The 24,067-nt window shown below is 37.2% G+C and overlaps 2 protein-coding genes across 5 annotated transcripts in view; one reads left to right on the forward strand and one right to left on the reverse strand.

The window, feature by feature from the left end:
* Positions 1–470: 470 nt before the first annotated feature.
* Positions 471–16,671, reverse strand: TFB2M (transcription factor B2, mitochondrial). Of its 3 annotated transcripts, XM_059997165.2 has the most exons (9): positions 16,513–16,671; positions 16,197–16,309; positions 15,414–15,502; positions 11,853–12,006; positions 11,372–11,520; positions 8,965–9,054; positions 6,153–6,215; positions 2,875–3,026; positions 471–1,203 (listed from the first exon to the last, which is right to left on the reverse strand). In XM_059997165.2, exons 1-9 carry the CDS (start codon positions 16,566–16,568, stop codon positions 1,026–1,028), a joined length of 1,044 nt encoding a protein of 347 aa, XP_059853148.1. In that variant the 5' UTR covers positions 16,569–16,671; the 3' UTR covers positions 471–1,025. The 3 variants fall into 3 exon arrangements, with proteins under 3 accessions (XP_059853148.1, XP_059853131.1, XP_059853140.1); XM_059997148.2 differs by having other exon boundaries at positions 16,197–16,663; XM_059997157.2 differs by lacking the exon at positions 6,153–6,215 and having other exon boundaries at positions 16,197–16,663.
* A 210-nt stretch (positions 16,672–16,881) lies between these two features.
* CNST (consortin, connexin sorting protein) overlaps positions 16,882–24,067 on the forward strand; it is a 115,038-nt gene continuing 107,852 nt past the window's right edge. The window contains exon 1 of one of the 2 annotated variants that reach the window (XM_059997107.2): positions 16,882–17,088. The gene's annotated coding sequence lies outside the window, so the exon portion shown is untranslated. The remainder of the gene's footprint in view (positions 17,089–24,067) is intronic. The other variant, XM_059997098.2, reaches the window with a different exon arrangement.

A 24,067-nucleotide genomic window follows, 5' to 3' on the forward strand; every position in this document is an offset into this window, starting at 1 on the left:
AAGACCCAACAAAGCCAAAAAAAATTAAAAAACAAACAAACAAGGATTCAGAGTTTCTAGCTGGACTGAACTGTGAACCAAGGACAACAGTAGGGACGTTGGGAAGAACTGGTTTGGCTAAGTGTTATTAAAAACACACGCCTTACAAAGAGTTACTAATAATATGCCTTAGGTATTATGAAGTGTTATAACAGCAAAGAAATCTAACAGAGATTAGATGTCTCAGGTAAAATCTAGTAGCTTCTTCAAAGAGCTAAGAAAATAAATATTCTTAATTCCATTTAGGTTCATGTAAAGGTCTAACTTCAGATGAACTTTCTTGATGGAATGAAAATGCATGAGAGTTTTGAATAACAGACTGAATTACTCACTGAAAGTATATTGACTATAAGTGATGGAATTTAAAGTGAATAAGTTAGGGTCAATTTTATGTTTGAACAGATAGGCACAAAATCTTATTACTTAAAATATTTTAATTTCTAAAAAAATTTAAACCATATTAAAATTTAAATAATTTCATTGTACAGTACTTGATAATACATTTCAACAAACTGAAAAGTAAAAAAACCCACTAAATCAGTTTACTTTCCAAGTTTAATTACGTACAAACTCTTCTGCTCCCCCAGGAGGATATAAAAATCGACAGTGAAAATGGAATATTTAAGTATAATGTAAGATATTTGGCCAAAAGAATTTCTAAAACTAAATTTCATCTGCTAATACCCTATAACTACCAGTATGCTTATAGCAGATAGGAATTTAAAACAAAACAAATCCAATTTGATCAAATCCACAATTAACTGAAGTTTTCCTTTTATTCAGTTTGAATAAAATAGCAGCCATTATTTTATCCAATACAGTAATGGTATCAATGGCACAAGAATTGATCCGCCTAGCTGTGCAAAACAAGAACAGTTATCTTCTGTTGAAAGGATGTGAGTTTTTCAAACTCAGTTCTTTTTCATTTGTGCCATAATTTCCAAATAAATAAACAGCTCCAGTTAATGTCTTATCAGTCCACTTCTCTATATGATTACATCTTCCATGAAGTCATCATATAGCCACTTATAGTTATCATCTTTGGAACACTCTATGGTTTCAAAAAGGTGCTGAAAGTCTTCAGGGTACATATCTATTACTTTCACATCTTTATTTTTTTTAATTTGCTTCAATATATGCATTGCATCAATTGGACTCAATGAACTGCAAAATAAATACAAAGTAAATGTGCTTAATTCTTTATCATAACAACTGTCAGTTAATATTGATAGAGGCGGCTTCTAAGCCCAATTTAAAATGCCTAACTTATTATATATAATTAATCTTATTCAGTTTAATAGCCTGCCTATTATATATAGCTTTAACTATGTCTATTCCTAAAGTTCCATGGCTTGCCTGTAATGAAAAGAGCTGATTTAGGCTTTAACATGTTCTCATCAGTTCTTAGGCAAATTCTAGTTTAACATTGCCCTTAAAAATTCTTTTGCCTGGGCTTCCCTGGTGGCGCAGCGGTTGGGAGTCTGCCTGCCGATGCAGGGGACACGGGTTTGTGCCCCGGTCCAGGAAGATCCCACATGCTGCAGAGTGGCTGGGCCCGTAAGCCATGGCCGCTGAGCCTGTGCGTCCAGAGCCTGTGCTCCACAACGGGAGAGGCCACAACAGTGAGAGGCCCGCATACCGCAAAAAAAAAAAAAACAAAAAACCAAAATTCTTCTGTCTACCTTTCATCTTTTAATTCTCTTTGCAAAAATATTCTTAACTCTATTTAGGTTCATGTAAAAGTTTAATAAGTAAACACTTAGATTCATGTAAAAGTTTAATAAACAGCAGGAACTATTGTTTGTTTTCAGAAGAGGAAATAATTTTCACATTTTTATGTAACAATTACTGTGAATAAATTATAAAGCAGAAAACTGCCTTATTCTATTAGCCTAGCAAGAAACGACCAGTGAGCCTCTGACAATAACAAGTAAACAACTGTACTAAAATATTTTGGTGGAAAATATTTCCAATACTTTTTGACTGTGAATGGAATCTTGGTCACAGCTGTAAACATCCTTTCAATCCACAGGCTCTCCAAGGCAAGTCTTAACATTTTAAACCACAGTTTATCATACGTGTATTCCTTAATTTCCTACACTCCTGATAAGATGAAAAACAGATGACTTTTACGGGTCTACTGCCACTTTTAACATTTATTTTTACATAAATATTGTTCAATCAGCAGCTCATTCAGAGTTATACATTAAATGATGATCAAATTAATTAAAATGATTATTTATTTTGCCCATCCTCTGACAGTACTTTGAATGACTATGGGCTGATGAGTACATGGTAAAATGCATAACTTCCAGAACTGTACACATCAGCCCTACATAAAAATTATATAGATACAAAGCAGGCAGTAACAGTATAATTTTTATAAGGCTTTAGGTAGAAACATAGAATTTGATCCAGAGCAGGACTAGGGTGGTATAATGATCTGTGCCTACTTTGCCTAGGAAACAGAACCACTAACGACAGGCAATGACAAGAGGTGGATGGTGGGTATGCTGCCACTAATGCCGGGGCAAGCAGCCAGTTCTTCATGTAGTTAAATTAATCCTGACAAAGATAAAACAAATTGTAGGCATCCCTGGTTGTTTTTTCAAAGAAGGGAAAAAAAATTAAGCTCAGGAGATTATGTGGGAAATATATTTTCCTCAAAATGTATACCGGCGAGAATGAAGTATTTTGCACAAATAGATGAGTGAAAACATGGTACCTCACTGTTAATGAAGATATAAAAAATATAAAAAACAAAGTTCTAACATGAAAGTACAATTCGCACATTAAGTTGCTACTTTTATATTTGCTTTTATTTTTCTTACTTACTGTAAATGGTCTATTAGCTTGGCATTGCGTTTCATAAAACACTGCCTTAACATGTGAAAAAACACATCGTAATTAAAAGGTGTTAAGGTTCCTGCAAATAAATTCCTATGAGGAGTCAGTTGAATAAAACACAGGTTTTGTTCTAATGATTCCTGCAGAGAAAGGAAAATAAAATGTGTTAGTCATAAAATATTGCCAGTGCCAGACATTGTTCACTTACACATTCAAGCTACCTTTTTGAAGAGGCAATCACAATACACCCTGCGTGTCCCTATAGGTTATTTTTGGATGTGACAAGAATGCAAGGCCCCAGCTGCTCTTAACCTGGGCCATTCCTCAGGGTTGTTTGCAGTGAGTCACCTTGGGGGATGAGATAATGTCTCTCTATAGACTGACATTAATGTTTGCTAAAGAGAGGTGGATTCCCCCAGCTCTGTGTTCCTCAACTGCAGTGCAAACCCACTGCATGCACACCACACAACTACGCAATATCATATTATTCCACAGGACACAGGAGTCTGTGTCTTTGCCCAGCACCCATGAAACAGTAACAGCTTATTAACTTATAAGCAGGGAAAAATGAAATCCTAAACGTGACACTAGCATATGCTGAGTCTCTTCTGTATTTGAGGCATTAACACCAGATCCTAAGCATAAAAAAAATTATTGCCGGGCTTCCCTGGTGGCGCAGTGGTTGAGAGTCCGCCTGCCGATGCAGGGGACACGGGTTCATGCCCCAGTCTGGGAAGATCCCACATGCCGCGGAGCGGCTGGGCCCGTGAGCCATGGCTGCTGAGCCTGCACGTCTGGAGCCTGTGCTCCACAACGGGAGAGGCCACAGCAGTGAGAGGCCCGCGTACTGCAAAAAAAAAATTATTGCCTTATAATTTTTAATTGGATTTTTAAAAAACATAGGGTTAGCAAACTATGGTACATGGCCTGTTTCTGTATAATATGGAGCTCAGAACAGTTTTTACATTTATAAAGGATTCTTAAAAAAACAAACAAACAACAACAAACCCACAAAGAATATGGGACCTGCAAAGCATAAAATATTTACTCTCTGGCCCTTTACACAAAAAGTTTGCCAACCTGCTTTAGTATATAGTATTATACAGGTTAAAATAAAAACTGTATGTGACTTGATGTAACATTAAGATGTTTTTTCCTCTAAAATTATTCCTCAGAACAGAGGGAGCCTTATGTTTGAGTTCTTAGGAAATCTCACGTATTAGCTAGTAACCCCTTATTTACTTTATAATAAATACCTATGTATATACATATTTAAACATAAATACTGTTTGTGGAAGACATGTTGGCCAAAAAAAATTTCAATCAATTCTGGTTTCTAGTTTTGAATTCCTGTAGCTGAAGAAATTAGTAAAAAAGGAAGGCAATAAAATTTTAACATATTTAGCAATTATCAATTAGGGAGGGGAATAACCTCACAATTGATAGCATTATATGTTGTTAACAAGTCTTTTGAAGGTGACTTTATTTTTTATTTATTTTTTAAAATATATTTATTTACAGTAGTTGTGGCTCACGGGCTCTGGAGTGCAGGCTCAGTAGTTGTGGCGCACAGGCTTAGTTGCTCTGCAGCATGTGGGATCTTCCTGAACCAGGGCTTGAACCCCTGTCCCCTGAACTGGCAGGCGGATTCTTATCCACTGTGCCACCAGGGAAGTCCCTTGAAGGTGACTTTAAACAGCATCTTGTAAATAGATTTGGAGTTACAGATATAGGTTTACTTGATAAGTAGGGAAAAAACAACTTTCCTGATGTTCAACAAATGGTTATATGTAGCTTAGGAAAAAAGTTCCAGTGACAGCACAAAAACATGGCTTCAAAAAAGTATAAACCTCAAACCACTTGGATGGAAATGAAGATCATGTGCTTTAAAAAACTGTTAAATATCTAAAAGCGCTTCTGTAACAATTATGAACACACCGACATCAGACATGTGAAATATCTGAATAAAATTTTCTCTTAAAACATAACATTTGGTTATTTCATTTTCATCCCTAAAAGTTTATGCATTTATGTCGGCCAAAAAAGTGTTTTAGCTTTTGACACTGTCATTGAGAAAATGGGAAAGTGTCCTATATGCAGGGTTATTAATTTCAGGGTCATTTGGATAAATTCCTACTGGTATCAAGCCAAAATGTATTACCCCTATTCTGTTTTGTGAGGCTACATAAGTTACGTTTATGGATAGTGAAACAGAACTAAAATCACAATGATCACTGATTATTCTAAAATCAGAATATTTCTAAATTGATAGTTTTCCTTTAGCGGCAAGAGCGAGAAAAAAACCAAAGTAGTAAGCAATGGGAAAGTCAGACTGAACTAATACGCTGAGATTAGGGAATCATTAGCATTTAATCCTGAAGTGGAACTTCTGAATTGAGTCCGAAAATTGTTTTTAAAACTTCAGCTACTTTATTACAACTTCACTATAAGTAGCCCTATATAATCTAAATGGAGGATCACTCTATAACATAATCACTTTGGTTCTTTATGAAGGGAAAAAATAAACAAAAATTAAAGCCCAACCCCTAGGGTAAGAAACAAGATGTACCTGTTAGTGAAATAAACCATTATAAGTAGTAATATTATATATATGATTTATTAATAAGGTATAAAATCTTGTTTTCAGTTTATCAAATTAGATGAATAAACATTTTAATATTCATGTGTTTTCCAAATTTGAGAGGTATTTTCATTTCAAAAGTTAAAAATAGAAGTCAGGGGCTTCCCTGGTGGTGCAGTGGTTAAGAATCCACCTGCCAATACAGGGAACATGGGTTCGAGCCCTGGTCCAGGAAGATCCCACAGGCTGCAACTAAGCCCATGCACCACAACTGCTGAAGCCCGTGCGCCTAGAGCCTGTGCTCCGCAACAAGAGAAGCCACTGCAATGAGCAGCCCGCGCACGGCAACAAAGAGTAGCCCCCACTCACCACAACTAGAGAAAGCCCGCATGCAGCAAAGACCCAACGCAGCCAAAAATAAATAAATAAATTTATATATTAAAAAAAAGTCAGAATCTGTGTTTAAGTCTATTACTATGCTAGCATTCATTGTATAAACAGCTGAAAAATATAACTCCCTTCCAAAATAATTTGAATATATTAAAATCAATAAGATATGTTTAAAAATTTTTCTAGATATTCTAAAATTAAAAATTTAAATAAATACAGAATACCAGATAATGCAAAAGAAAACAAAGACTGTTACATTAGAGGAAAAAAGGGAAAGGTATTCATTCGTTCTTACCCTATGCTTTTGCTTTGCCAGCTGCCCATTTGCGGTATATGTGCCAAATGATAAGCAAGACTCCTTGAGTGAAGATAAACAAAAAGAAAACATTTCTTTCAGTTCTGTTTGTGCAAAGTGCCCCACATTATTACTGCCTTTAAAACTGTCTTGCCTAAACAACATAATGAATTAAAGCCAAGTCTCCAGTCTAACTGAATGTAAGAAAAACAACGTGTGACAGTTAAATCATATACATTTCTCTTCTCTCTCATTTTTTTTGGATAAAGAAAAGGGGAGTCAAAGGTCTAGCCAAATACTGGTAACTCTATTACTTGCTTAGATAAAAGAGAGTTGCCCTTAATATAATTATGCAAATACATTCTAAAGTTATTTTTAATAGCCAGCATATTACAGTCACAATCAGTTTAGGGTCTATCAGATCAATTATGGGGATGTTTTTGCCCTACCTTAGTGGAAAAACCACTGATATGAATATGCTGGGACATGTAAGGAGATAGACAAAGAAACTTGTGTCAATTTTTAAAAGGATCATTGCTTTCTTGTATCTAACTTTTGTACATACAATTTTGTATGTGAAGCAATTTTAAAAGATGACCCAACTGAAAAATTATTGTGTGTGTGTGTGTGTGTGTATAAACACATATACACACATTAAATTCCAAAATAACAGCATTTGACACAGACTTAAAAGACTAAAACTTATAATATTGGATGTAAGGTCAGAAACGATAATTTATTACTAATTGCAGTGGCAACTGACGTAGAATGAAAAATGCAATTGTTGCTCATCTGTGAAACTCCCAGCAGCTCCAGGAATGTCACTAAGTGGAGGAAGGCAAAGCAGCAGCAGCAGCAGGCACTGCAGCTTCCCCCCACACTTGGTCTATCCACAGCAGTTTAGGGCACTGCAGTGGGCACAGAGAAGACCTCACTCCCATCTACCAAACCCACAGGAGAGGAAGACCTGCAAGACCTTGGGAATTGGATTCAACAACAGACCATCCAGTAGTAGATATATAATGGACAAATGTTAAAAATGCTGGGTCTAGAAAGACCTCTCCTTTCTGGAGGTTAATACATGGCAAAACTCAACACAGGGCTTTTGAAAACAAATACTGCAGAAAAAGAAAACTGTCCTGAAAGCTGAGGTCCTCAGAGGGCCTTCTATCAAGAAACTAGCCAAAAGCCAGGAAGAGAGAACTGAGATGAAAAGCCAACAGAATGAGAGGAGATCAGTGGGGTTAAGAAGGATTTTAGGGAAACCAAGAACTACAGTACCAAGATTACAATACGTAGTATAGGCAGAACGCAGGGTCAGTGCCATGAAGGCTAAATGTGAAAAAGATTTCTGGGAATACAGAAAAAGGATGAGAGTATGACAGATACGAAAGACAAGGAACAGAGAGAGCCAACCTAAGAACCTGATACATTCTGGAGGAAAAAAACCAGAATCGGAACAAAAGCTAAAATCAAATGAGATAACATTCTAACAACTAAGTATGCACTGAAGGTCTTAATGTGTTCCTGGACAAAAGCAATGAAGAGACTACATAGAGGAAACACTCTTTTAAAATTAAACCAATATATCCTTGGAAGAACAAGGGCTCATAAAATATACAAACATAGGGCTTCCCTGGTGGTGCAGTGGTTGAGAGTCCGCCTGCCGATGCAGGGGACATGGTTTTGTGCCCTGGTCCGGGAAGATCCCACATGCCGCGGAGCGGCTGGGCCTGTGAGTCATGGCTGCTAAGCCTGCGCGTTCAGAGCCTGTGCTCCGCAACGGGAGAGGCCACAACAGTGAGAGGCCCGCGTACCGCAAAAAAAACAAAAAACAAAAAACAAACATATTCTGTATAAAAACAATTTGATATATACTCTAGTCTACTAAAATAAAAAAAAGAGAATGGGTAAATTATGGTATGAAAGAAATGGTATTTATTGTTTTTTTCTTATGCTTTTAGGCCTCTATTAAAAATGGCAGACACACACACACACACACACGCACACAAAATGGTAGATACTAGTCTCATGTGGCTACTGAACATGTGAAATGTGTCCAGTCTGAATTGGTTGTAAGTGTAAAATATACAATGGATTTTTAGTACACAAAAAAGAATGTAAATTATGTAATAACTAATTTAAAAATATTACACACTGAAATAATGTTTTGAATTGAGAAGATTCAATAAAACATAATATTAAAATTAGTTTCACCTGTTTCTTTTTTACTTTCCGTAACCTGGCGACTAAAAAAAATGTAAAACTACATATGTGGCTTGCATTGTCTTCCTATTAGACAACTCTGATCTTGCCTAAGGAAATAAACTAAAAAGGGGAATGCTCTATAATGAGGTATTATAATCATTAAAAACTTAATTTATAGAAACTTATTATATAGTCTTAAAAACTTAAGAAAAATGTTTAGATAGAAGGGAAAAAAAATCTTATAATTAACTATTAGCTATTAAATAAAAAAATAATATAATCTCCTCTACACAAAAAAGAAAAAACAGGAAAAATAAAAGACTAAAATTATGCCACAAACAACAATAGTGACCTCTGGGTGGTAGCACTGTAGTGATCATTTTTTAAATTCTTTTCTTTCTTTAACACGTCTCACATTTTTACACTGAGAATATATTAGTTTTACAATGAGAGAAATATATAAATATTTGTGACAGAAAAACATCAGAATAGTGCTCTATTATCTTAAACACTTGGAAAAACAATAAAATTAATCTGGTCACAGAAATACAGCCTCTGAAAAACCATGAAGTTCTTTGTTGAAATTTAGAAGGATTTTACTCACTGTATGCAGGAGCTTAATCCCACAAGCTATTTGACAGAGCACACTTAATGCTTGATACAAGCTTGGATTTTGGGGATTTGCCATTATTTTCTAGAAAAAGGAAAACAGAAGTTACATGTTATACATAGCTATAGCCAATCAGTCAAAATCATATGTCAGATCTTAATACCTTAATGATATCTAGAAATGAAAGAAAATTAGAATTAAATGCAGAATCTTAACCATTTCAAAGAAAAGAAAGTCTTCTTAAACTTTCATATTGAAATATATCATCATGTACACTTAAAATATAATGTATTTGAGACTGATTTCCTTTAACCATATCACCTATCAGGGCAAATTCTCATTAAACAAAAAGTGACACAGAAGTGTATAATTACTGTGGTGAAGGGTAAGTGTGATAGAAACGTGCATTAGCTGGGCTATTAAATTTTGAGTCAAGAATTACTTAGGCTGACACTTGAGGATCAGAGGTACCTCACTGAATGAAAGGGCACTACAGAGAGAGAAAACCAAATGTGAAAAGGTCCATGGTAAAAGAAACATTAGAACATTCTACTAGTAGCAAGATGAAACCTGACGAAGCATTTCCTATTTCTCTTCCTTTCATTCCTTCACGTATGCACACAGCCTCAAGGTTCTGAGTCCCCTACTCTCTTCCAGGGACAGTCACTATTTACTTACTATTTGGATCTTGGTAAGCAAATCATCCTTTCATCTCTTGCTTTCATCTCCCGCCGCCCCCCATCTCAACCCATAGTTCTCTTATATACAAATAAGCATTTCCAGTTATCTTGGATTATAAGATTAGTAACATGAAGCATTCTGGGCAGCAAAGAAACATAACTCTCAAGGACTTCAGGAAGCCCTTTGATTTCAAAGAACAAAAAGTCTAAAACCCTATGTTCACTACAGCATTATTCACAACAGCCGAGAAAGGTATATAACCTCAGTGTCCACTGGTAGATGAATGGATAAAGAAGATGTATATGTTTTACATATACATATATACACACACATATAACTCAGCCATAAAAATGAATGAAATCTTGCCATTTTTGACAACATGGATAGATCTAGAGAGTATTATGCTACGCGAAATAAGTCAGACAAAGGAAGATAAATAAATATGATTTCACTTATATGTGGAATCTAAAAAACAAAACAAATGAACGAACATAAAAACAGAAACAGTCACAGATAGAGACAACAGAAGGTTGCTAGAGATGAGGGGGTGGGGGAATAAGTGAAACAGATGACAGAGATTATGAGGCACAATCTTCCAGTTACAAAATAAATGAATCGGGGGATGAAATGTACAGTGTGGGAAATAGTCAATAATAATATAATATCTTTGTATGATGACAGATGGTAATATATAAACATGTCATCATTTTGTAATATACAGACATATCAAATCACCATGTTGTATAGCAGGAACTAACACAATGTTTAGGTCAATTATATTTCAAAAAACAAACTCATAGAAAAAAATCACATTTGTGGTTACCAGAGGCAGGGGTGGAGGGGAGAGGGAACTGAATGAATGTGGTCAAAAGGTACAAACGTCCTGTTTTGTACTGTACAACTACATAATTAACACTGTGGTATGTTACATATGAAAGTCGTTAGAGAGTAAATCCTAAGAGTTCTCATCACAAGGAGAAATATTTTTTAATTTTGTATCTATATGAGATGATGGATGTTCACCACATTTATGATGGCAATCATTTCATGATGTATGGAAGTCAAAACATTGTACTATATACCTTAAACTTATACAGTGCAACATGTCAATTATATCCATTGACGGAAATGGATAAACAAAAGGTGGTGGGGTGGTGTCTAATTATATAATGGAATATTATTCAGCCTTAACAAGGAATGACATTCTGACACATGCTACAACTTGGATGAACCCTAAAGACAGTATGCTAAGTGAAATAAGCCAGACACAAAGTGGAATACTGTATGATTCCATTTACATGAGGTATATAGAATAGTCAAATTCATAGAAACAGAAAATAAAACAGTGGTTACCAGGGGCACAGGGGCGGGGGGGAGATGGGGAATTAATGTTTAATGGGTACAGAGTTTCAGTATGGAATGATAAAAAGTTCTGAGAATAGATAGATGGTAATAATAGTTGTACCACAATGTGAATGTACTTAATGCCACTGAATTGTACACTTAAAAGTTAAAATGGTAAACTTTATGTTATATATATTTTATCACACAGAAAACCTTTTAAAAAATAATACCTAAAGAATGCTCTATAGAAATTTAAAAACAACCTTAGTACTCTCAAATGTCATGAGCCCAAATTAAAATCACACAGATTAAGACTACTCTGAGAAAAATCGCAGAACATTTAAAACAAAAAATTAGGTACTTATTAATAACCTACCCGGCATTCCTTTTCACTAATAAACAAGTTTAGTTCTAGTCGTCCATATTTATATATAGAAGTACAGGAATACAGGTCATGTAAAAGTTTCCAAAGTGCACTTCTCTCATTTTTAGGTGGTAAGATCCCAATTGCTTTTAAAGGGGCACCTGTTAAGAATACAAGCAAAAATATTTAAATAAATTCTTAACACTTTTTTCCTACGACCATATTTTACTGAGTCAAATTAGGTTAACAAACTATATTACTTTAAGGTTATTTCGAGCAAAACTAGGCCTTAGCATCTTTCCTTGATCTGGAACTTGGCTTCCACAAAACTGCTGATTGTATCTAGGTGAGGGAAAAGCCATATTCAACTTAAGAGCAACCACCCATAAACTGTGTAATATAAACATGTACACACATCTCAACAAATCTGGTGTACTGCTAGAGGAAGCTGACAAGTTATAAGGTACTTGCTTTACTGAATGACAAAAATCACCTTTTGACCAAGGCTGTGCTTCTATTCCCAAATACTGAAAAAGCATATCTGAAGTCATAACGGGAGGTGTTAGTATTCCACGACTTCTAGGATCCAGTTTAAAGAAGTCACAGTAGACCACTTCTAGTCTTCCATTCACCTTTTTTCCTAAGGACTAAAGAGAGACAGAGAGAACATGTTTAGAAATTTCAGTGTTAGGCAGACCTTGTAACAATTCCAAGATCTACTTCAAAAAGTAATTCTTATAAAAAATATTGCTACCTCAATAAAGAGGCAAAGAAAACATTACTAACATACCCTAAAATGTAACAGTTAATAGAAATGAATTAATGTCTGAAAAGTGAATATAATATTACCAAGAAAAAGCACCCAAAATAGAAACCTTCAACAAATTATTACATATCCTTTTACTTTCTTTACTTTATCTAAATGGTTTCTGTTATTCAGAGCTGTGATTCATCTGCTAGTCATGGGAAGATGTTTTAACAGAAAATAACAATAAAAATATTAAAGTGAAAGGCAGATAGATGCAAGAGAGCATTCCTTTTTTCCAGAACAGTTTAGTTAGTCCTTCACCAAACGAACTTAGCTCACTGTGTAGGTCACTCTCCATTTTCCTCTTAATTTTTCATTTACTTTTCGTAAAGACAGAGCCAACTATAGAAGGAAAACTCCCTGCACACTAGAAGGTGTCCAATATACCTCAATCTTTTTACTGCCCTGATGTGTTCACCTGGCAGTAGCGCTGGAGAACTTAGTAGTGAGAGGAAGTGTTAACTATAGACCCTACAAACTTAATTCGAAGTTACGAAAAACCAAATAGAAGAGAGCAAGGTTTTGATGTGCACACTGAGGTTCTCATGCACAGAAAATTCTACTGGTATTTATCAAGGTTTTAATGAATTTGCAATTTAAAGTTATGAGTTAAAAAACCTAAGTTTTCTTAACTGTTCGAATTCAACCTATAAGTATGGTTCTATTCCTAAATTTATTAAATTTTAATGATTACTTTCAAGAGGACCCTTGAAAAAAACTAGTGAAAGGAACAGACTGGAGGTAGAAACCACATATTTTTGATCATGTTAATTTTGAGATGCCTATTAGGTGATTAAAGTGGAGATGCAGGTAGGAAGTTATAGACCTGAATACTGAAGTCCAGGCTGAAGACATAAATGTGCTGAAATAAGACACAGTTTACCACAAAGGCTGATGTCTCTTCATCTGAACACATACAGATATTTCTGCAGCAATAGTCTTCACAATTCAAATGAGATATATCATGATTTATTATTTTGGTTTTTTTTAAGATATTTTATCTTTTTTAAAAAATTGAAGTATAGTTGATTACAATACTGTGATGATTCATTATTACAGAACACAATTGGCAACATGTGTCTCTCTAGCACATCCAGATAGGAAAACAAACTGTTCCTGCTTGAAACATTGTTAATGTGAAGTCCCAGGAATTTTATCAGGGAAATGGAGTAGGGGTGAAGAGGGATTTTTTTTAAAATTAATTAATTAATTAATTTTTGGCTGCGTTGGGTCTTCATTGCTACGCGTGGGTTTTCTCTAGTTGCAGTGAGCAGGGGCTACTCTTCGTTGTGGTGCGCGGGCTTCTCATTGTGGTGGCTTCTCTTGTTGCGGAGCATGGGCTCTAGGCACACGGGCTCAGTAGTTGTGGCTCGCAGGCTCTAGAGTGCGGGCTCAGCCATTGTGGCGCATGGGCTTAGTTGCTCCACGGCGTAGGGATCTTTCTGGACCAGGAATTGAATGTGTGTCCCCTGCACTGGCAGGTGGTTTCTTATCCACTGCACCACCAAGGAAGTCCATGGGATTTTAAATTTAGATAAAAATCCAGAGTCAAGCATTATCCTTGAAAATAATTTTAGTTCTTAGGAGCAAAATTGTGAGCCTTTGGGTGGCTAGAAGCACTGTCTGCTAAGAGCACCACTTCAAGGCCCTGATTCAGGGCTGCAAAGGTTCTATATAAATGATTACTTCTCTTTTATTCTTGCAAATACACATGAATTCACACAAAACTTTGAATGGCTTTTCACTTTACAATGAGTGAAAGAACGTGTACTAATGGCTGAGCTCAAGTTAGTGTTGGTGGGGAGGGGGGAATAGGGAGTTAGACGTTTAAATTTTGCACTTACATTAACAGCTTCAGAAACATTTTATGACTGATATTCCTGTAAGAAATACTGTGAGGAATTCTCTAGTCCCTAGTCACTCTATTTCATTGATTCAACTGTTTTTAAATTGAGACTACTGTTATCTTGATCTTATAGAAAAGCAACCGTTGTGTTACAGAATAACAAACTGTAAACAGAAGGACATTTTAATACCACCTTAATTATTTTGTGAACATGTAGATTAATCTTCAGAAGTACCCCCCGTTTAAAGACCAAGATAAGAGCTATTTTGTTTTTAATTTCCAGGTTGAAATTACAGATGGCTATGTTTACTAAATCACATTTCATGATCTTGAATCTTTGAATAATTTTATGGGTTCTTTTTCTCTTCATGTTTTTGGAATTCCAGCAGATTTAACATCAATTAAATAATCTGAATTCAAAAACCCTGAATTTTTTCAGTTGTAGAAAAACAACCATCTAATGTGACAGTTATATTTAAAAGAGCAGGATTTTGTATACATTTTCATCATTTTTTGTTGTCATCTTGCACTTTCAGATAACACTATTTTACATGGTTTCAGGAAGCTGGCACATGGAGGAACAGTTTCCTGAATTGAATCAAAAGATTTATAAAGGAGGGAAGAAGAGAAAGAGAACAAAAAAGAGGCTGACAATGATGCAAGGAATTTCCACTTTACTGTTATGTGAACTTGTCAGCTATACATGAAGCCAAATTCACTAAAAAATCCATTTGGATAATGCCTTTACTCCATGCAATTTATTCTGAATACACCAAACTTTTCTTGCCTCTGAAACCCTAAGTCCAGAGTTAACACAGTCCCGTTAACCTAATCTTAGCATTCCAATTAGACTCTAAGCTCACTTATCCCCTTCTAAGAAAGAAGAGGCACAGCATAGCCTGCTAATACGAGGAAACAAGCCTAGAGATACCAGTTATACATTTTGTTCAATCACCCATCTGTAGCAGAGCTAGAACCAGAAAAAAAGTCTCTGAATCCATCTTTCAGTCATTCAACAATCATTGATACTGTGTTCTAGTCACTGGGGCTAACAAGATACGGCATAGCCCCTAAAAGTGATTGTTTAAAAATAAACTGTGTGGGGCTTCCCTGGTGGCGCAGTGGTTGAGAGTCCGCCTGCCAATGCAGGGGACATAGGTTCGTGCCCCGGTCCGGGAAGATCCCACATGCCGCGGAGCGGCTGGGCCCGTGAGCCATGGCCGCTGAGCCTGCGCGTCCGGAGCCTGTGCTCCGCAACGGGAGAGGCCACAGCAGTGAGAGGCCCGCGTACCGCAAAAAAAAAAAAAAAAAAAAAAAAAAAGTGTGCTTAATTTTACTTCCCTAAACCACTCAAAGGTAGCTGATTGAACAATAAATTATTTTTAGAAACAAAAATATACCTTCAATTGTGGAATAAAAGTCTCGTCACTTTCAAGGGCAATCACTTTGGCACCACTTTCAAGCAATGCTCGTGTCAGGATTCCAGGACCTAATGTATTAACAGAACGAAAAGTTTATTTGCAAAAGAAACAACATAATCTTTTTCAATATCAAAGAAATTAGATGTTTTACCTGTATGATATAATTTTAATTCTCACAACATTCCCAAAGTGGATATTACACTCCTGATTTACATATAAGGAAACTGCGGATTAGATACAGTCACTTGACTCCACCATCACAACTGGAACGCGGTGCTGCCTGGCTTTGAATCCATTCCGTCAAAGACCGCAAAACCTGCGCTCCTTACAATGTTTCACTACCTCTCAAGAAAAAACAAACAAACAAACAAAATAGTTGCCTCTAGCTTACCACTTACTCATAGACTCTCTGGATACTTTATCATCAAAGATATTGCCAAACCTAAACAGAACTGACTCCCCATGATAGGAAACGGTGCTTAAAAAAATTATTTTTCAGAAAGTCTATAAATCTTGTGTTCCCGGCATCCTGCTGCGGTCTATAGAAGATGCACGAAAGGGTAAGATAAAAGTTCTTTTGGGAAGATGGTGAAATCTAAGAGCATGTTTTATCAAAACAGTTTGTAAAGTGCAAACTGCTACGGAAATATCTTGTGGAGTGATGATTAACAGAGGCCATATAAGCTGCTTAAAGGAAGAGGCCATGTTTTACACAGTCTGCAAAAGTGAACATCCAAGAAAATGAAGCCACGAGGGTCTCACCTGGATTGCATTCCAGGAATAGCTGGCAAGATTTTCGTTTTCCCCGTAGGATCCGCACCAAGGTCTCAGCCACTCTAGGGCTGGTTATGTACCGCTTGGTCTCTGAGCGGCATCTGTAAACACGCGAGGACGATTTTCCAAATCCCACACTGGGCATCAGGTGCGGGTAGTAGTCAGACAAGCCACGGCGGTTCCCCGCCGGGACGTCCATCAGCCTCACCGCTCCCGACTTCAAAATGCAAAAGCGCCCAGCGCGGGTCATGGCTGACAGCATCAGCCTCGAAAGAAGTCCCACCCCTGGGACCCACATTCTCACCCTCTAAGTCCTGTCCCAGTGTTACCCAGGGTCGTTACATCCTCGACGAACTCCATACAGGGTAGCCCATGTGCTACATCTCCTTGCCCCGGGTCTAGGCCGGCGGAAGTAAACAGGCCAAACTATGCGTGCGAACGACCTCTCCATCTTGCCTTTGACGTCACTTCCGTTTCCGTAGCGGCGCCGACGCCCGAGGACTGTGAGTGGACGGCCGAGGAGAGAGACGGACCATCTAGGCGATGTCTGAACTCGAACTCTATGGTCGTCCGTCCTCTGCGCCTCCTCTCTAGCCATCCGCGCTCTATGCTCCGCGGTGGCGGGCCGCCGGCCACCAGCCAGCCAGCCAGCCAGCCGGGAGGGGTACGCAGAGGGAGGCGGGGCGGGAAGGCGAGAGGTGTCTCCTACACTCGAGCGGCGGGAGACCCGAGCAAGCTCTGTGACAGCTGGTCGGCCGCCATGTCAGCAAGCGGGGCTGGAAGCGGATCCGGCGCCCGGCGGTAGCCCTCCTTTCGTCTCCGGTTCCCAGGTGAGGAGAGGAAGAGCGGGTCGCAGCTGGCCGGCCGGCTCGCGTCTAGGGTAAAGCCTTTGGGAACCCCCTCGCTGCTCCCCCGGCGCTGTCTTCCTCCGGCAGCGACGCCTTTGCCCTCTCGGTGCGGTGGAGCCCTGTTCCCTCACCTCCTCCCTTTCTGCGCTCTCCCGTTTCCCTCTCTTCTGTCGCCGCCGTGGCCTCTTCCTGCGCAGCGCGCCCATTTCTCCCTCCCTAGGGCACTCGCGCCAGGAGTTGTCCCTCTCCCGGCTCCCCGCAGAGCCTGCGGCTTCCACGGCGCCTCTGTTCGTTTTTGTCCTGTTGCCCACAGCCGTGTCTCTCCACCCCTGTGCGTGGTTTTATTTTCCTTCATACCTGTTTTCTTCCCCTCACCACTTAGGTTGTCAAGAAGCACCTAGTGTCTCCCTTCCGTTCCTCCCTCTGGGCCAATATTTATTTTAGTCTTTATTTTTATTTGCGCGTTTATAAGATTTAAAGTTAAGATTAAAAAAATAGGATTGAAAAGTTTAAAATTCCTTCCTGAGCTTGAAAACAGTAAGGTCTTAGGATGCTTATTTTGTTGCCTTTGTAAACTTAGTCAAACACATTGTACTGTGGAATACAATTTAAAAGACCGATTCCAAAGACTCTAAAAATAGGATGCTCTAATGGAGAATTTGGCAGTCTTTTTACCTATTGGATAGTGATAGAACACTCAATTCTTTGAGAGCGATTTCAGTATTTAAGGATTATACTCAGAAAGAGCTTTACCCGTCACCCTTTCCACCAAGGCAGGAAACTGCAGCCATTCAACTTCCTATTTTAAAATATGTACAGTCCTTTCTGCGTACCTTACTGGGAGCGTAATTGAGCTTGGTATTTTAAATGCACAAGGAAAAGATTCCTAAGGAATGTATCGCCTAGCAAATAGAAGTCTGAAGATTTATTCGGCTGATGAATATCAGATGGATAAAGAATTGATGGCCAAGTATGGCCTTTTTCGGGTTGTAAATTTGTGAGGACACCGTAGAAAGTGTCTTGTCAACTGTTGTGGAAGCCCTGGGAACCCTTTGGTCTTAATTTTTTTTAATTCTTTTTAAAATATTTTCCCCATTGACAAGTCTAGAAGTTATTCTTGCATCCTCTGAACGCCTGAGAGAGCTCCATACCCCCGATCCTTTTACTGAGCTATCTCCCCATCTCTCCTTATAAAAATATTTCTGTACATTCAGAAATACACTGGATTTTTTTCCCCAAGAGCCCTTGAGGCCTAAATATTTTAAAAATCAAAGCAGAAAGATCTATTACGGTAGAGGAAGAAATGGTTCACTCATAGAACTGTGTTGTTGAATTTCTCACGTTTAAAATATACTTTAAAAAATTGTGGTAAAAAATACCTACCTTAAAATATGCTTTCTTATTTTATATTTGTGGACCAAAGATAACCTACTCAACTCTAGAGAAATTAATGTCGTTTTTAATTTTGCTTTTGAGTGGTGTTATATTCTTTTGATTTTGGAAAAGAGAATTAGGTTATGGTAATTATTTCCCTTTTTATAGTGTTAATGGTTTGTTTGTGGTTGACGATGCTTAAATAATAAGAGACAGAATCTTACACATTTTATTTTTCTGAGGTCCCAGGTGCTAGAAATGACAGAAATATCCATTTCCCTTAAAAATGAACTTTATAATCAGCATTGAGAGCTACTTCTTTAGAAAAACCTTGTTTGTATATTTCCCATCTTATTTTTTTAAGAGGTGTAGTTTTTGCATCCTGTGCTATTTTTGCCTTTTTGAAGTAATGTAATATCTGTTTAGTGGTGTCAGGCAAACTGATTCTACTATTTTTACACTATTCTTAAGTTATTTTTTTTACTATCCCCGTTTAATTGACAGAGAAGTTAAAATACTGATTTTTCTTTTGACTTTTATACGGCAGTTGTAATTGGGAAATGCCAAGTGACAGTTTGCTACCAGAATTTAGACTGTGGGTCTACAGTAGTGCTGCCCAATAGAAATATAATACAAGCTATATGAGCAATTTAAAGTTTTCTAGTCACATTAACAAAGTAAAAAAGAAGTAGTAGGTGGAATTAATTTTAATATTTTATTTGATTTCTATATATATCATTTCAACATGTGATCACTTTTAAAAGTTAATGATGAGATGTTTTACATTCTTTCATACTGAATCTGCAAAATCTCATGGCTATTTTATATTTACAGTACAGCTGAATTCCAACCAGCTACATGTCTTAGCTGGTGGCTAAAGACCTTATTGAGCAGCACATATCTATAGGATTACTGTGTGATTCTTAAGATATCTTCTTACCCTGAGAGTCTGGGGTAAATTCTGTGGAGTAAATTTAAAAATCTTTTTCCTAAAGTGCTGGGATATTCAAACTGAGAAGATTCTAGCAGGATGAAAGTTCCAAAAAGTCTCTTCCTTTTTGTGTTGACTGAGGAGGATTAACAGGTGCCCTGTGCTTGTTTAGTGAGTGTCGTAAGATGTATAGAGTGCTCAGTCATTTCCTGGTGTGTCATCGTTACAGTTAATTACATCTGCGTGTCAACAGTGTGTCAAGACACTGTATGAGTCTTTGTCTACTATATCTGTTGGTATTAAGTAGGGAGAACTTGAAAACATATGAGAAGTTTGAACTTTATGGTAAACAGGTAGAGTACCTACTGTTGGAGGCTTATTTTCTGACTCGGTTTCAGGTATGGCTAAGAGTTCTGTAAATGCGCTTCTATATATGATGGTGTTATTAAAGGAAAGAAAATCTTTTTAGCAAAAACTGAGAAGGAAGAGGGTATGTTTTTCGGCTGTAAAACACTGGGAGCCTGAGTAATAGCAAAACACACACACGTGTGTGGTGGTTTGGTTAAACTGTAAAGGGAATATGGCAGTTTTTTAGAGAACGGTACTGACATATTGACAAGGAATGTGTTTTAAGTTGTTTTTGCAACAGATGTGGTGATTTGCACCATCTCTTGTTCAGAGCTGTTATAACTTAAAGATAACCCTCTTTGAAAGGTAACTGCAGCTCACTGACTTCAGTGGGGATCAATAGGACCCATCATCATTCTTATCTTGATGTCTGTATTCTGATAAGCTTACCTAAATACTATTTTAGCTGTACTTTTACATTTAATGTCAGAATTTACTTGAAGGCCTAATTAATATTCAGTATAATTTAATATGAGAAACATGCCTCCTCCACAACTTTTATGGTATAAAGAAATCTTAAATTACCTGATCAGTCAACAAACTCCCTCTGTAAAACCTAGTCAGTATAAACCTAGCACAGTGTTGGCAGTGTGTGGAATGTTAAAGGATCACAGACAGATTTGGGGAAGGGGATAGTTATTGGATGTTGCTTGTTTCGTGAGAGGTGCATACACATTATGTAGGAAAACAGAGCATTTTCATTTTGTCTTTAAATATAGATGGCTATCCATTGACACCATTTTAGTTGGATAAGAGAGAGAATACGTTGTTTTGTTGCTTCAAATTAGTCTTAGCAAATTTTTCTTTAGTTATTTAAGGAAGAATAATTGGTAGTCTGGCAATTTTCTGTTTTTAAAAAGGCTCAATTTAAGTGGTCTTTGCAAGGATTATATTTTTATTGAGAAGTTCTGCACTCAATATGTCCATCTGTCTTGATACAGTTATGAGTGTGTTCTGTTTAGGGCCTTGAAGATTCACATGAATATAGGCTTTTCCTTATTTATGTATCATTCCTTTGGGGGAAATTATATTTCCTTTCAACCAAGGAATACTTTTTTTTAATGCATTTGAAGTAACTATTTTATAATATCCTTTAATAAAAAGTAAAAAAAATCATATCTAAATCTTCAAAAAAAAGAAATACATTATTAAAAAGTTCTGAATCTTATAATAGGTTGAGATTTCTTAAATTGTTTTAGTCACAGTTTTCAGATTCTGCTCTTTAACATATTTGGAGATGAAAACTTTTTGCCTTTATATCACCTCCTCCCTTCCATCTCTTAGGACTTCCCGCTTTTTCATCATCATTAGCCATGTGGAAAGGAAAAATAGTGTGTGTTTGTCAAAATACTGACAAATCAAGAGTATTTTTCCCTTTGACTGTAGGAAGAATTCTGAAGGAGTAAGTGACACATTTAGTCAACTTTATTGACATTTGGGCATTTGATATTTTAATTGACAGTACCTAAGAGATTTTAGTAATTAACAATATTTTGTAATTGTTATACCTATTAAGTTCTTTTATGAGAATACTAACCTGATTTTCTTGGAAAGCTACTACCTGAATAAATAATTACATTTTTTCTATGTTTGCTGCATTTTGAAAACCCAGTGAATTAGGTGGCTGTGGATTTGTAATTTGAATGAAGGCAAACTAATATTTTGGGGGCTTCCCTGGTGGCGCAGTGGTTGAGAGTCCGCCTGCCGATGCAGGGGACACGGGTTCGTGCTCCGGTCCGGGAGGATCCCGCATGCTGCGGAGCGGCTGGGCCCGTGAGCCATGGCCGCTGAGCCTGCGCGTCCGGAGCCTGTGCTCCGCAACGGGAGAGGGCACAGCAGTGAGAGGCCCACGTACCGCAAAAAAGAAAAAAAAAAACTGATATTTTGAAGCACCTTTTATATATAGGTTTTTAAATAAATAATTTCCTTAAAATATGTGAACTTTATAATAAGATAAAGAATGCTGTTTTTCCTGGATATTGGAGAGCATACCACTTGTATTTTTATTTTATGCCTACATTGTTTTCCTTGTTCACTTTTCTCTCTTCTGCAGGTATTAGCTCTGTACAACAAAATCTTCAAAAAGAATTATTAAATGAACTGAAAAACATTGCTTAAGATTTTTCAACAAGGACTTATTTTTGTGAACATGTGTTTTATTTACTGAAGCCTAGTGGAGTTTTGTTTTGTTTTTTATTTTTCTCCCTTATTAACCACCAAAGATTAGTTTAGATTTTTCTTTTTTCCACTGTGGACATGAAAAAGTTTACTTAAATCAGGTCTCAAAAGGATTCATACCAAGTAACAGACTTGATTTCCTCCCTCATGTTCAACTCAAAAGAGGAGTGGAATTTTGTAGAAACTATACTGATTAGAAAATTATGAAGTTTAGTTTCCTGAAAAAAAGGTTTTGTATCCATTTGTGATTTCTTAATCCAAATTCAGTCATTAGGCTTTATTTTTTTCAACAATTTACAAAGTAATCACTAGGTTTCTTTTGTTCCAATAGTTTAAGAAAACAAAATTGTTGTGGAGTTCTTTGTCACGCCAGTTAGAGTTTTTAACTATAGCATTGCATAAGCACTGTAAAGAGCCAAAATTAGAAGCAATGTTATGTGACTTCCTTATTTTAATCATATAATTAAATGTTTTATAAGACAAGATGGTTTGTTGTCTTAGTCTTACAGTTGAACTCTAGTTTAAAATTGACCTAATAGGTCTTATGTCCACCAAAGTTCGTATTTTTGCTAGCCAGAGAAAGGTCTATTTCAAATTAACCTAAAGTGTCTAATTCAGGAGGTAATTTTTTATTATATCAGGTACCCTCTTGGTTAATTATAATTTTGTGCATTTTGATGCCTATAGGCTTTTTGTCCTCTTTCAGCTGTATGCCTGGGGAAAACCTAGGGACTCCCTAGTAAACCATGACAGGGCTTTGACCTTTGAGTATTTGGCTTACCTTCCCTGACAGCCTCAAAGAGTATACCTATGTGTGCAGAAAACTTATGAGCAAAAATTCTCCTCCGGGAGCACTTATCTGTGCTGATGAAACAAATATTCTAAGAATGTCTGTCTTAAAACTACAGTTTCCATGTACTTGTATAATACTTTGTATAAAACTATGTATTTTGTATAGCCTTTGCTGGAGAGTTTCCATTTTGTTACAGTGCTTCAGAGTACGTAAAAAGATATCCAGAATAATATCTCCTATAGCTTATTCTGCCTTATCTCACCTTTTGGTTTTTTCCTAACCTGCCTTCCATGAAAAGTTCAAAAGTCAGAACAGGTCATGGTTTATTATAACCTTGGGGTGGGGTGGGGTAGGAGTACAACACATTTTACGCCTTCCTTTTTTCCTCTCCTTCCTCTCTATTACAAAAGTAATAGTGCTCCAGAGAGAAAAAAAAGGTGGATAAATTTTATTTTATTTTTATAAATTTATTTATTTTTTGTTTGTTTATGTTTGGCTGCACTGGGTCTTCGTTGCTGCGCACGGGCTTTCTCTAGTTGCGGCGAGTGGAGGCTACTCTTCGTTGCGGTGCGTGGGCTTCTCATTGCGGTGGCTTCTCTTGTTGCAGAGCATGGGCTCTAGGCACTTGGGCTCAGTAGTTGTGGCTCGCAGGCTCTAGAGCGCAGGCTCAGTACTTGAGGCGCACGGGCTTAGTTGCTCTGTGGCATGTGAGATCTTCCCGGACCAGTGTTCGAACCCATGTCCCCTGTATTGGCAGGCGGATTCTTAACCAGTGTGCCACCAGGGAAGCCTGATATATTTTAACTTAAGGAAAACATGGTTATTCAAAAATTAGAGTTTTTTCCTATAATGAAAGTTGAACAGAAGCTTTAATTTAGCAGTTAGAATCCATTGATCACTGTCATCATACTTTTGATGTCTGGTGGATTTGCCAGGAAGAAACTTTGAGTACAGGTGTTACCTATACTGCTCACTGCACAACAGGCCAGTAAATCGGGAGACAAGTTCATGGGGCAAGGAATAGTGAGTGACTTTATTCAGAAAGCCAGCAGACTGAGAAGGTGGTGGACTAGTGTCCCAAAGAACCATCTTCCCCCAGTTAGAATTCAGGCCCCTTTATACTAAAAGGTGTGGGGGTGTGGTTGGTTGCTGCAAACTTCTTGGTGCCAGAATCCTTCATTCTTCCAGCTTTCCAGGTAGGTCCAATCACAGTGTTCCTATAAACCTCCAACAAGACAAATGTTATTTTCTGTTCTGCAACTTTTTATCTCTACGTGAATGGAAAAGTGTTTTACCTTTAAAGGTCAGAGTCTTGAGAATGGGCTAT

Source organism: Delphinus delphis, chromosome 1 (assembly GCF_949987515.2).
Source record: "Delphinus delphis chromosome 1, mDelDel1.2, whole genome shotgun sequence".
NCBI lineage: Eukaryota > Metazoa > Chordata > Mammalia > Artiodactyla > Delphinidae > Delphinus > Delphinus delphis.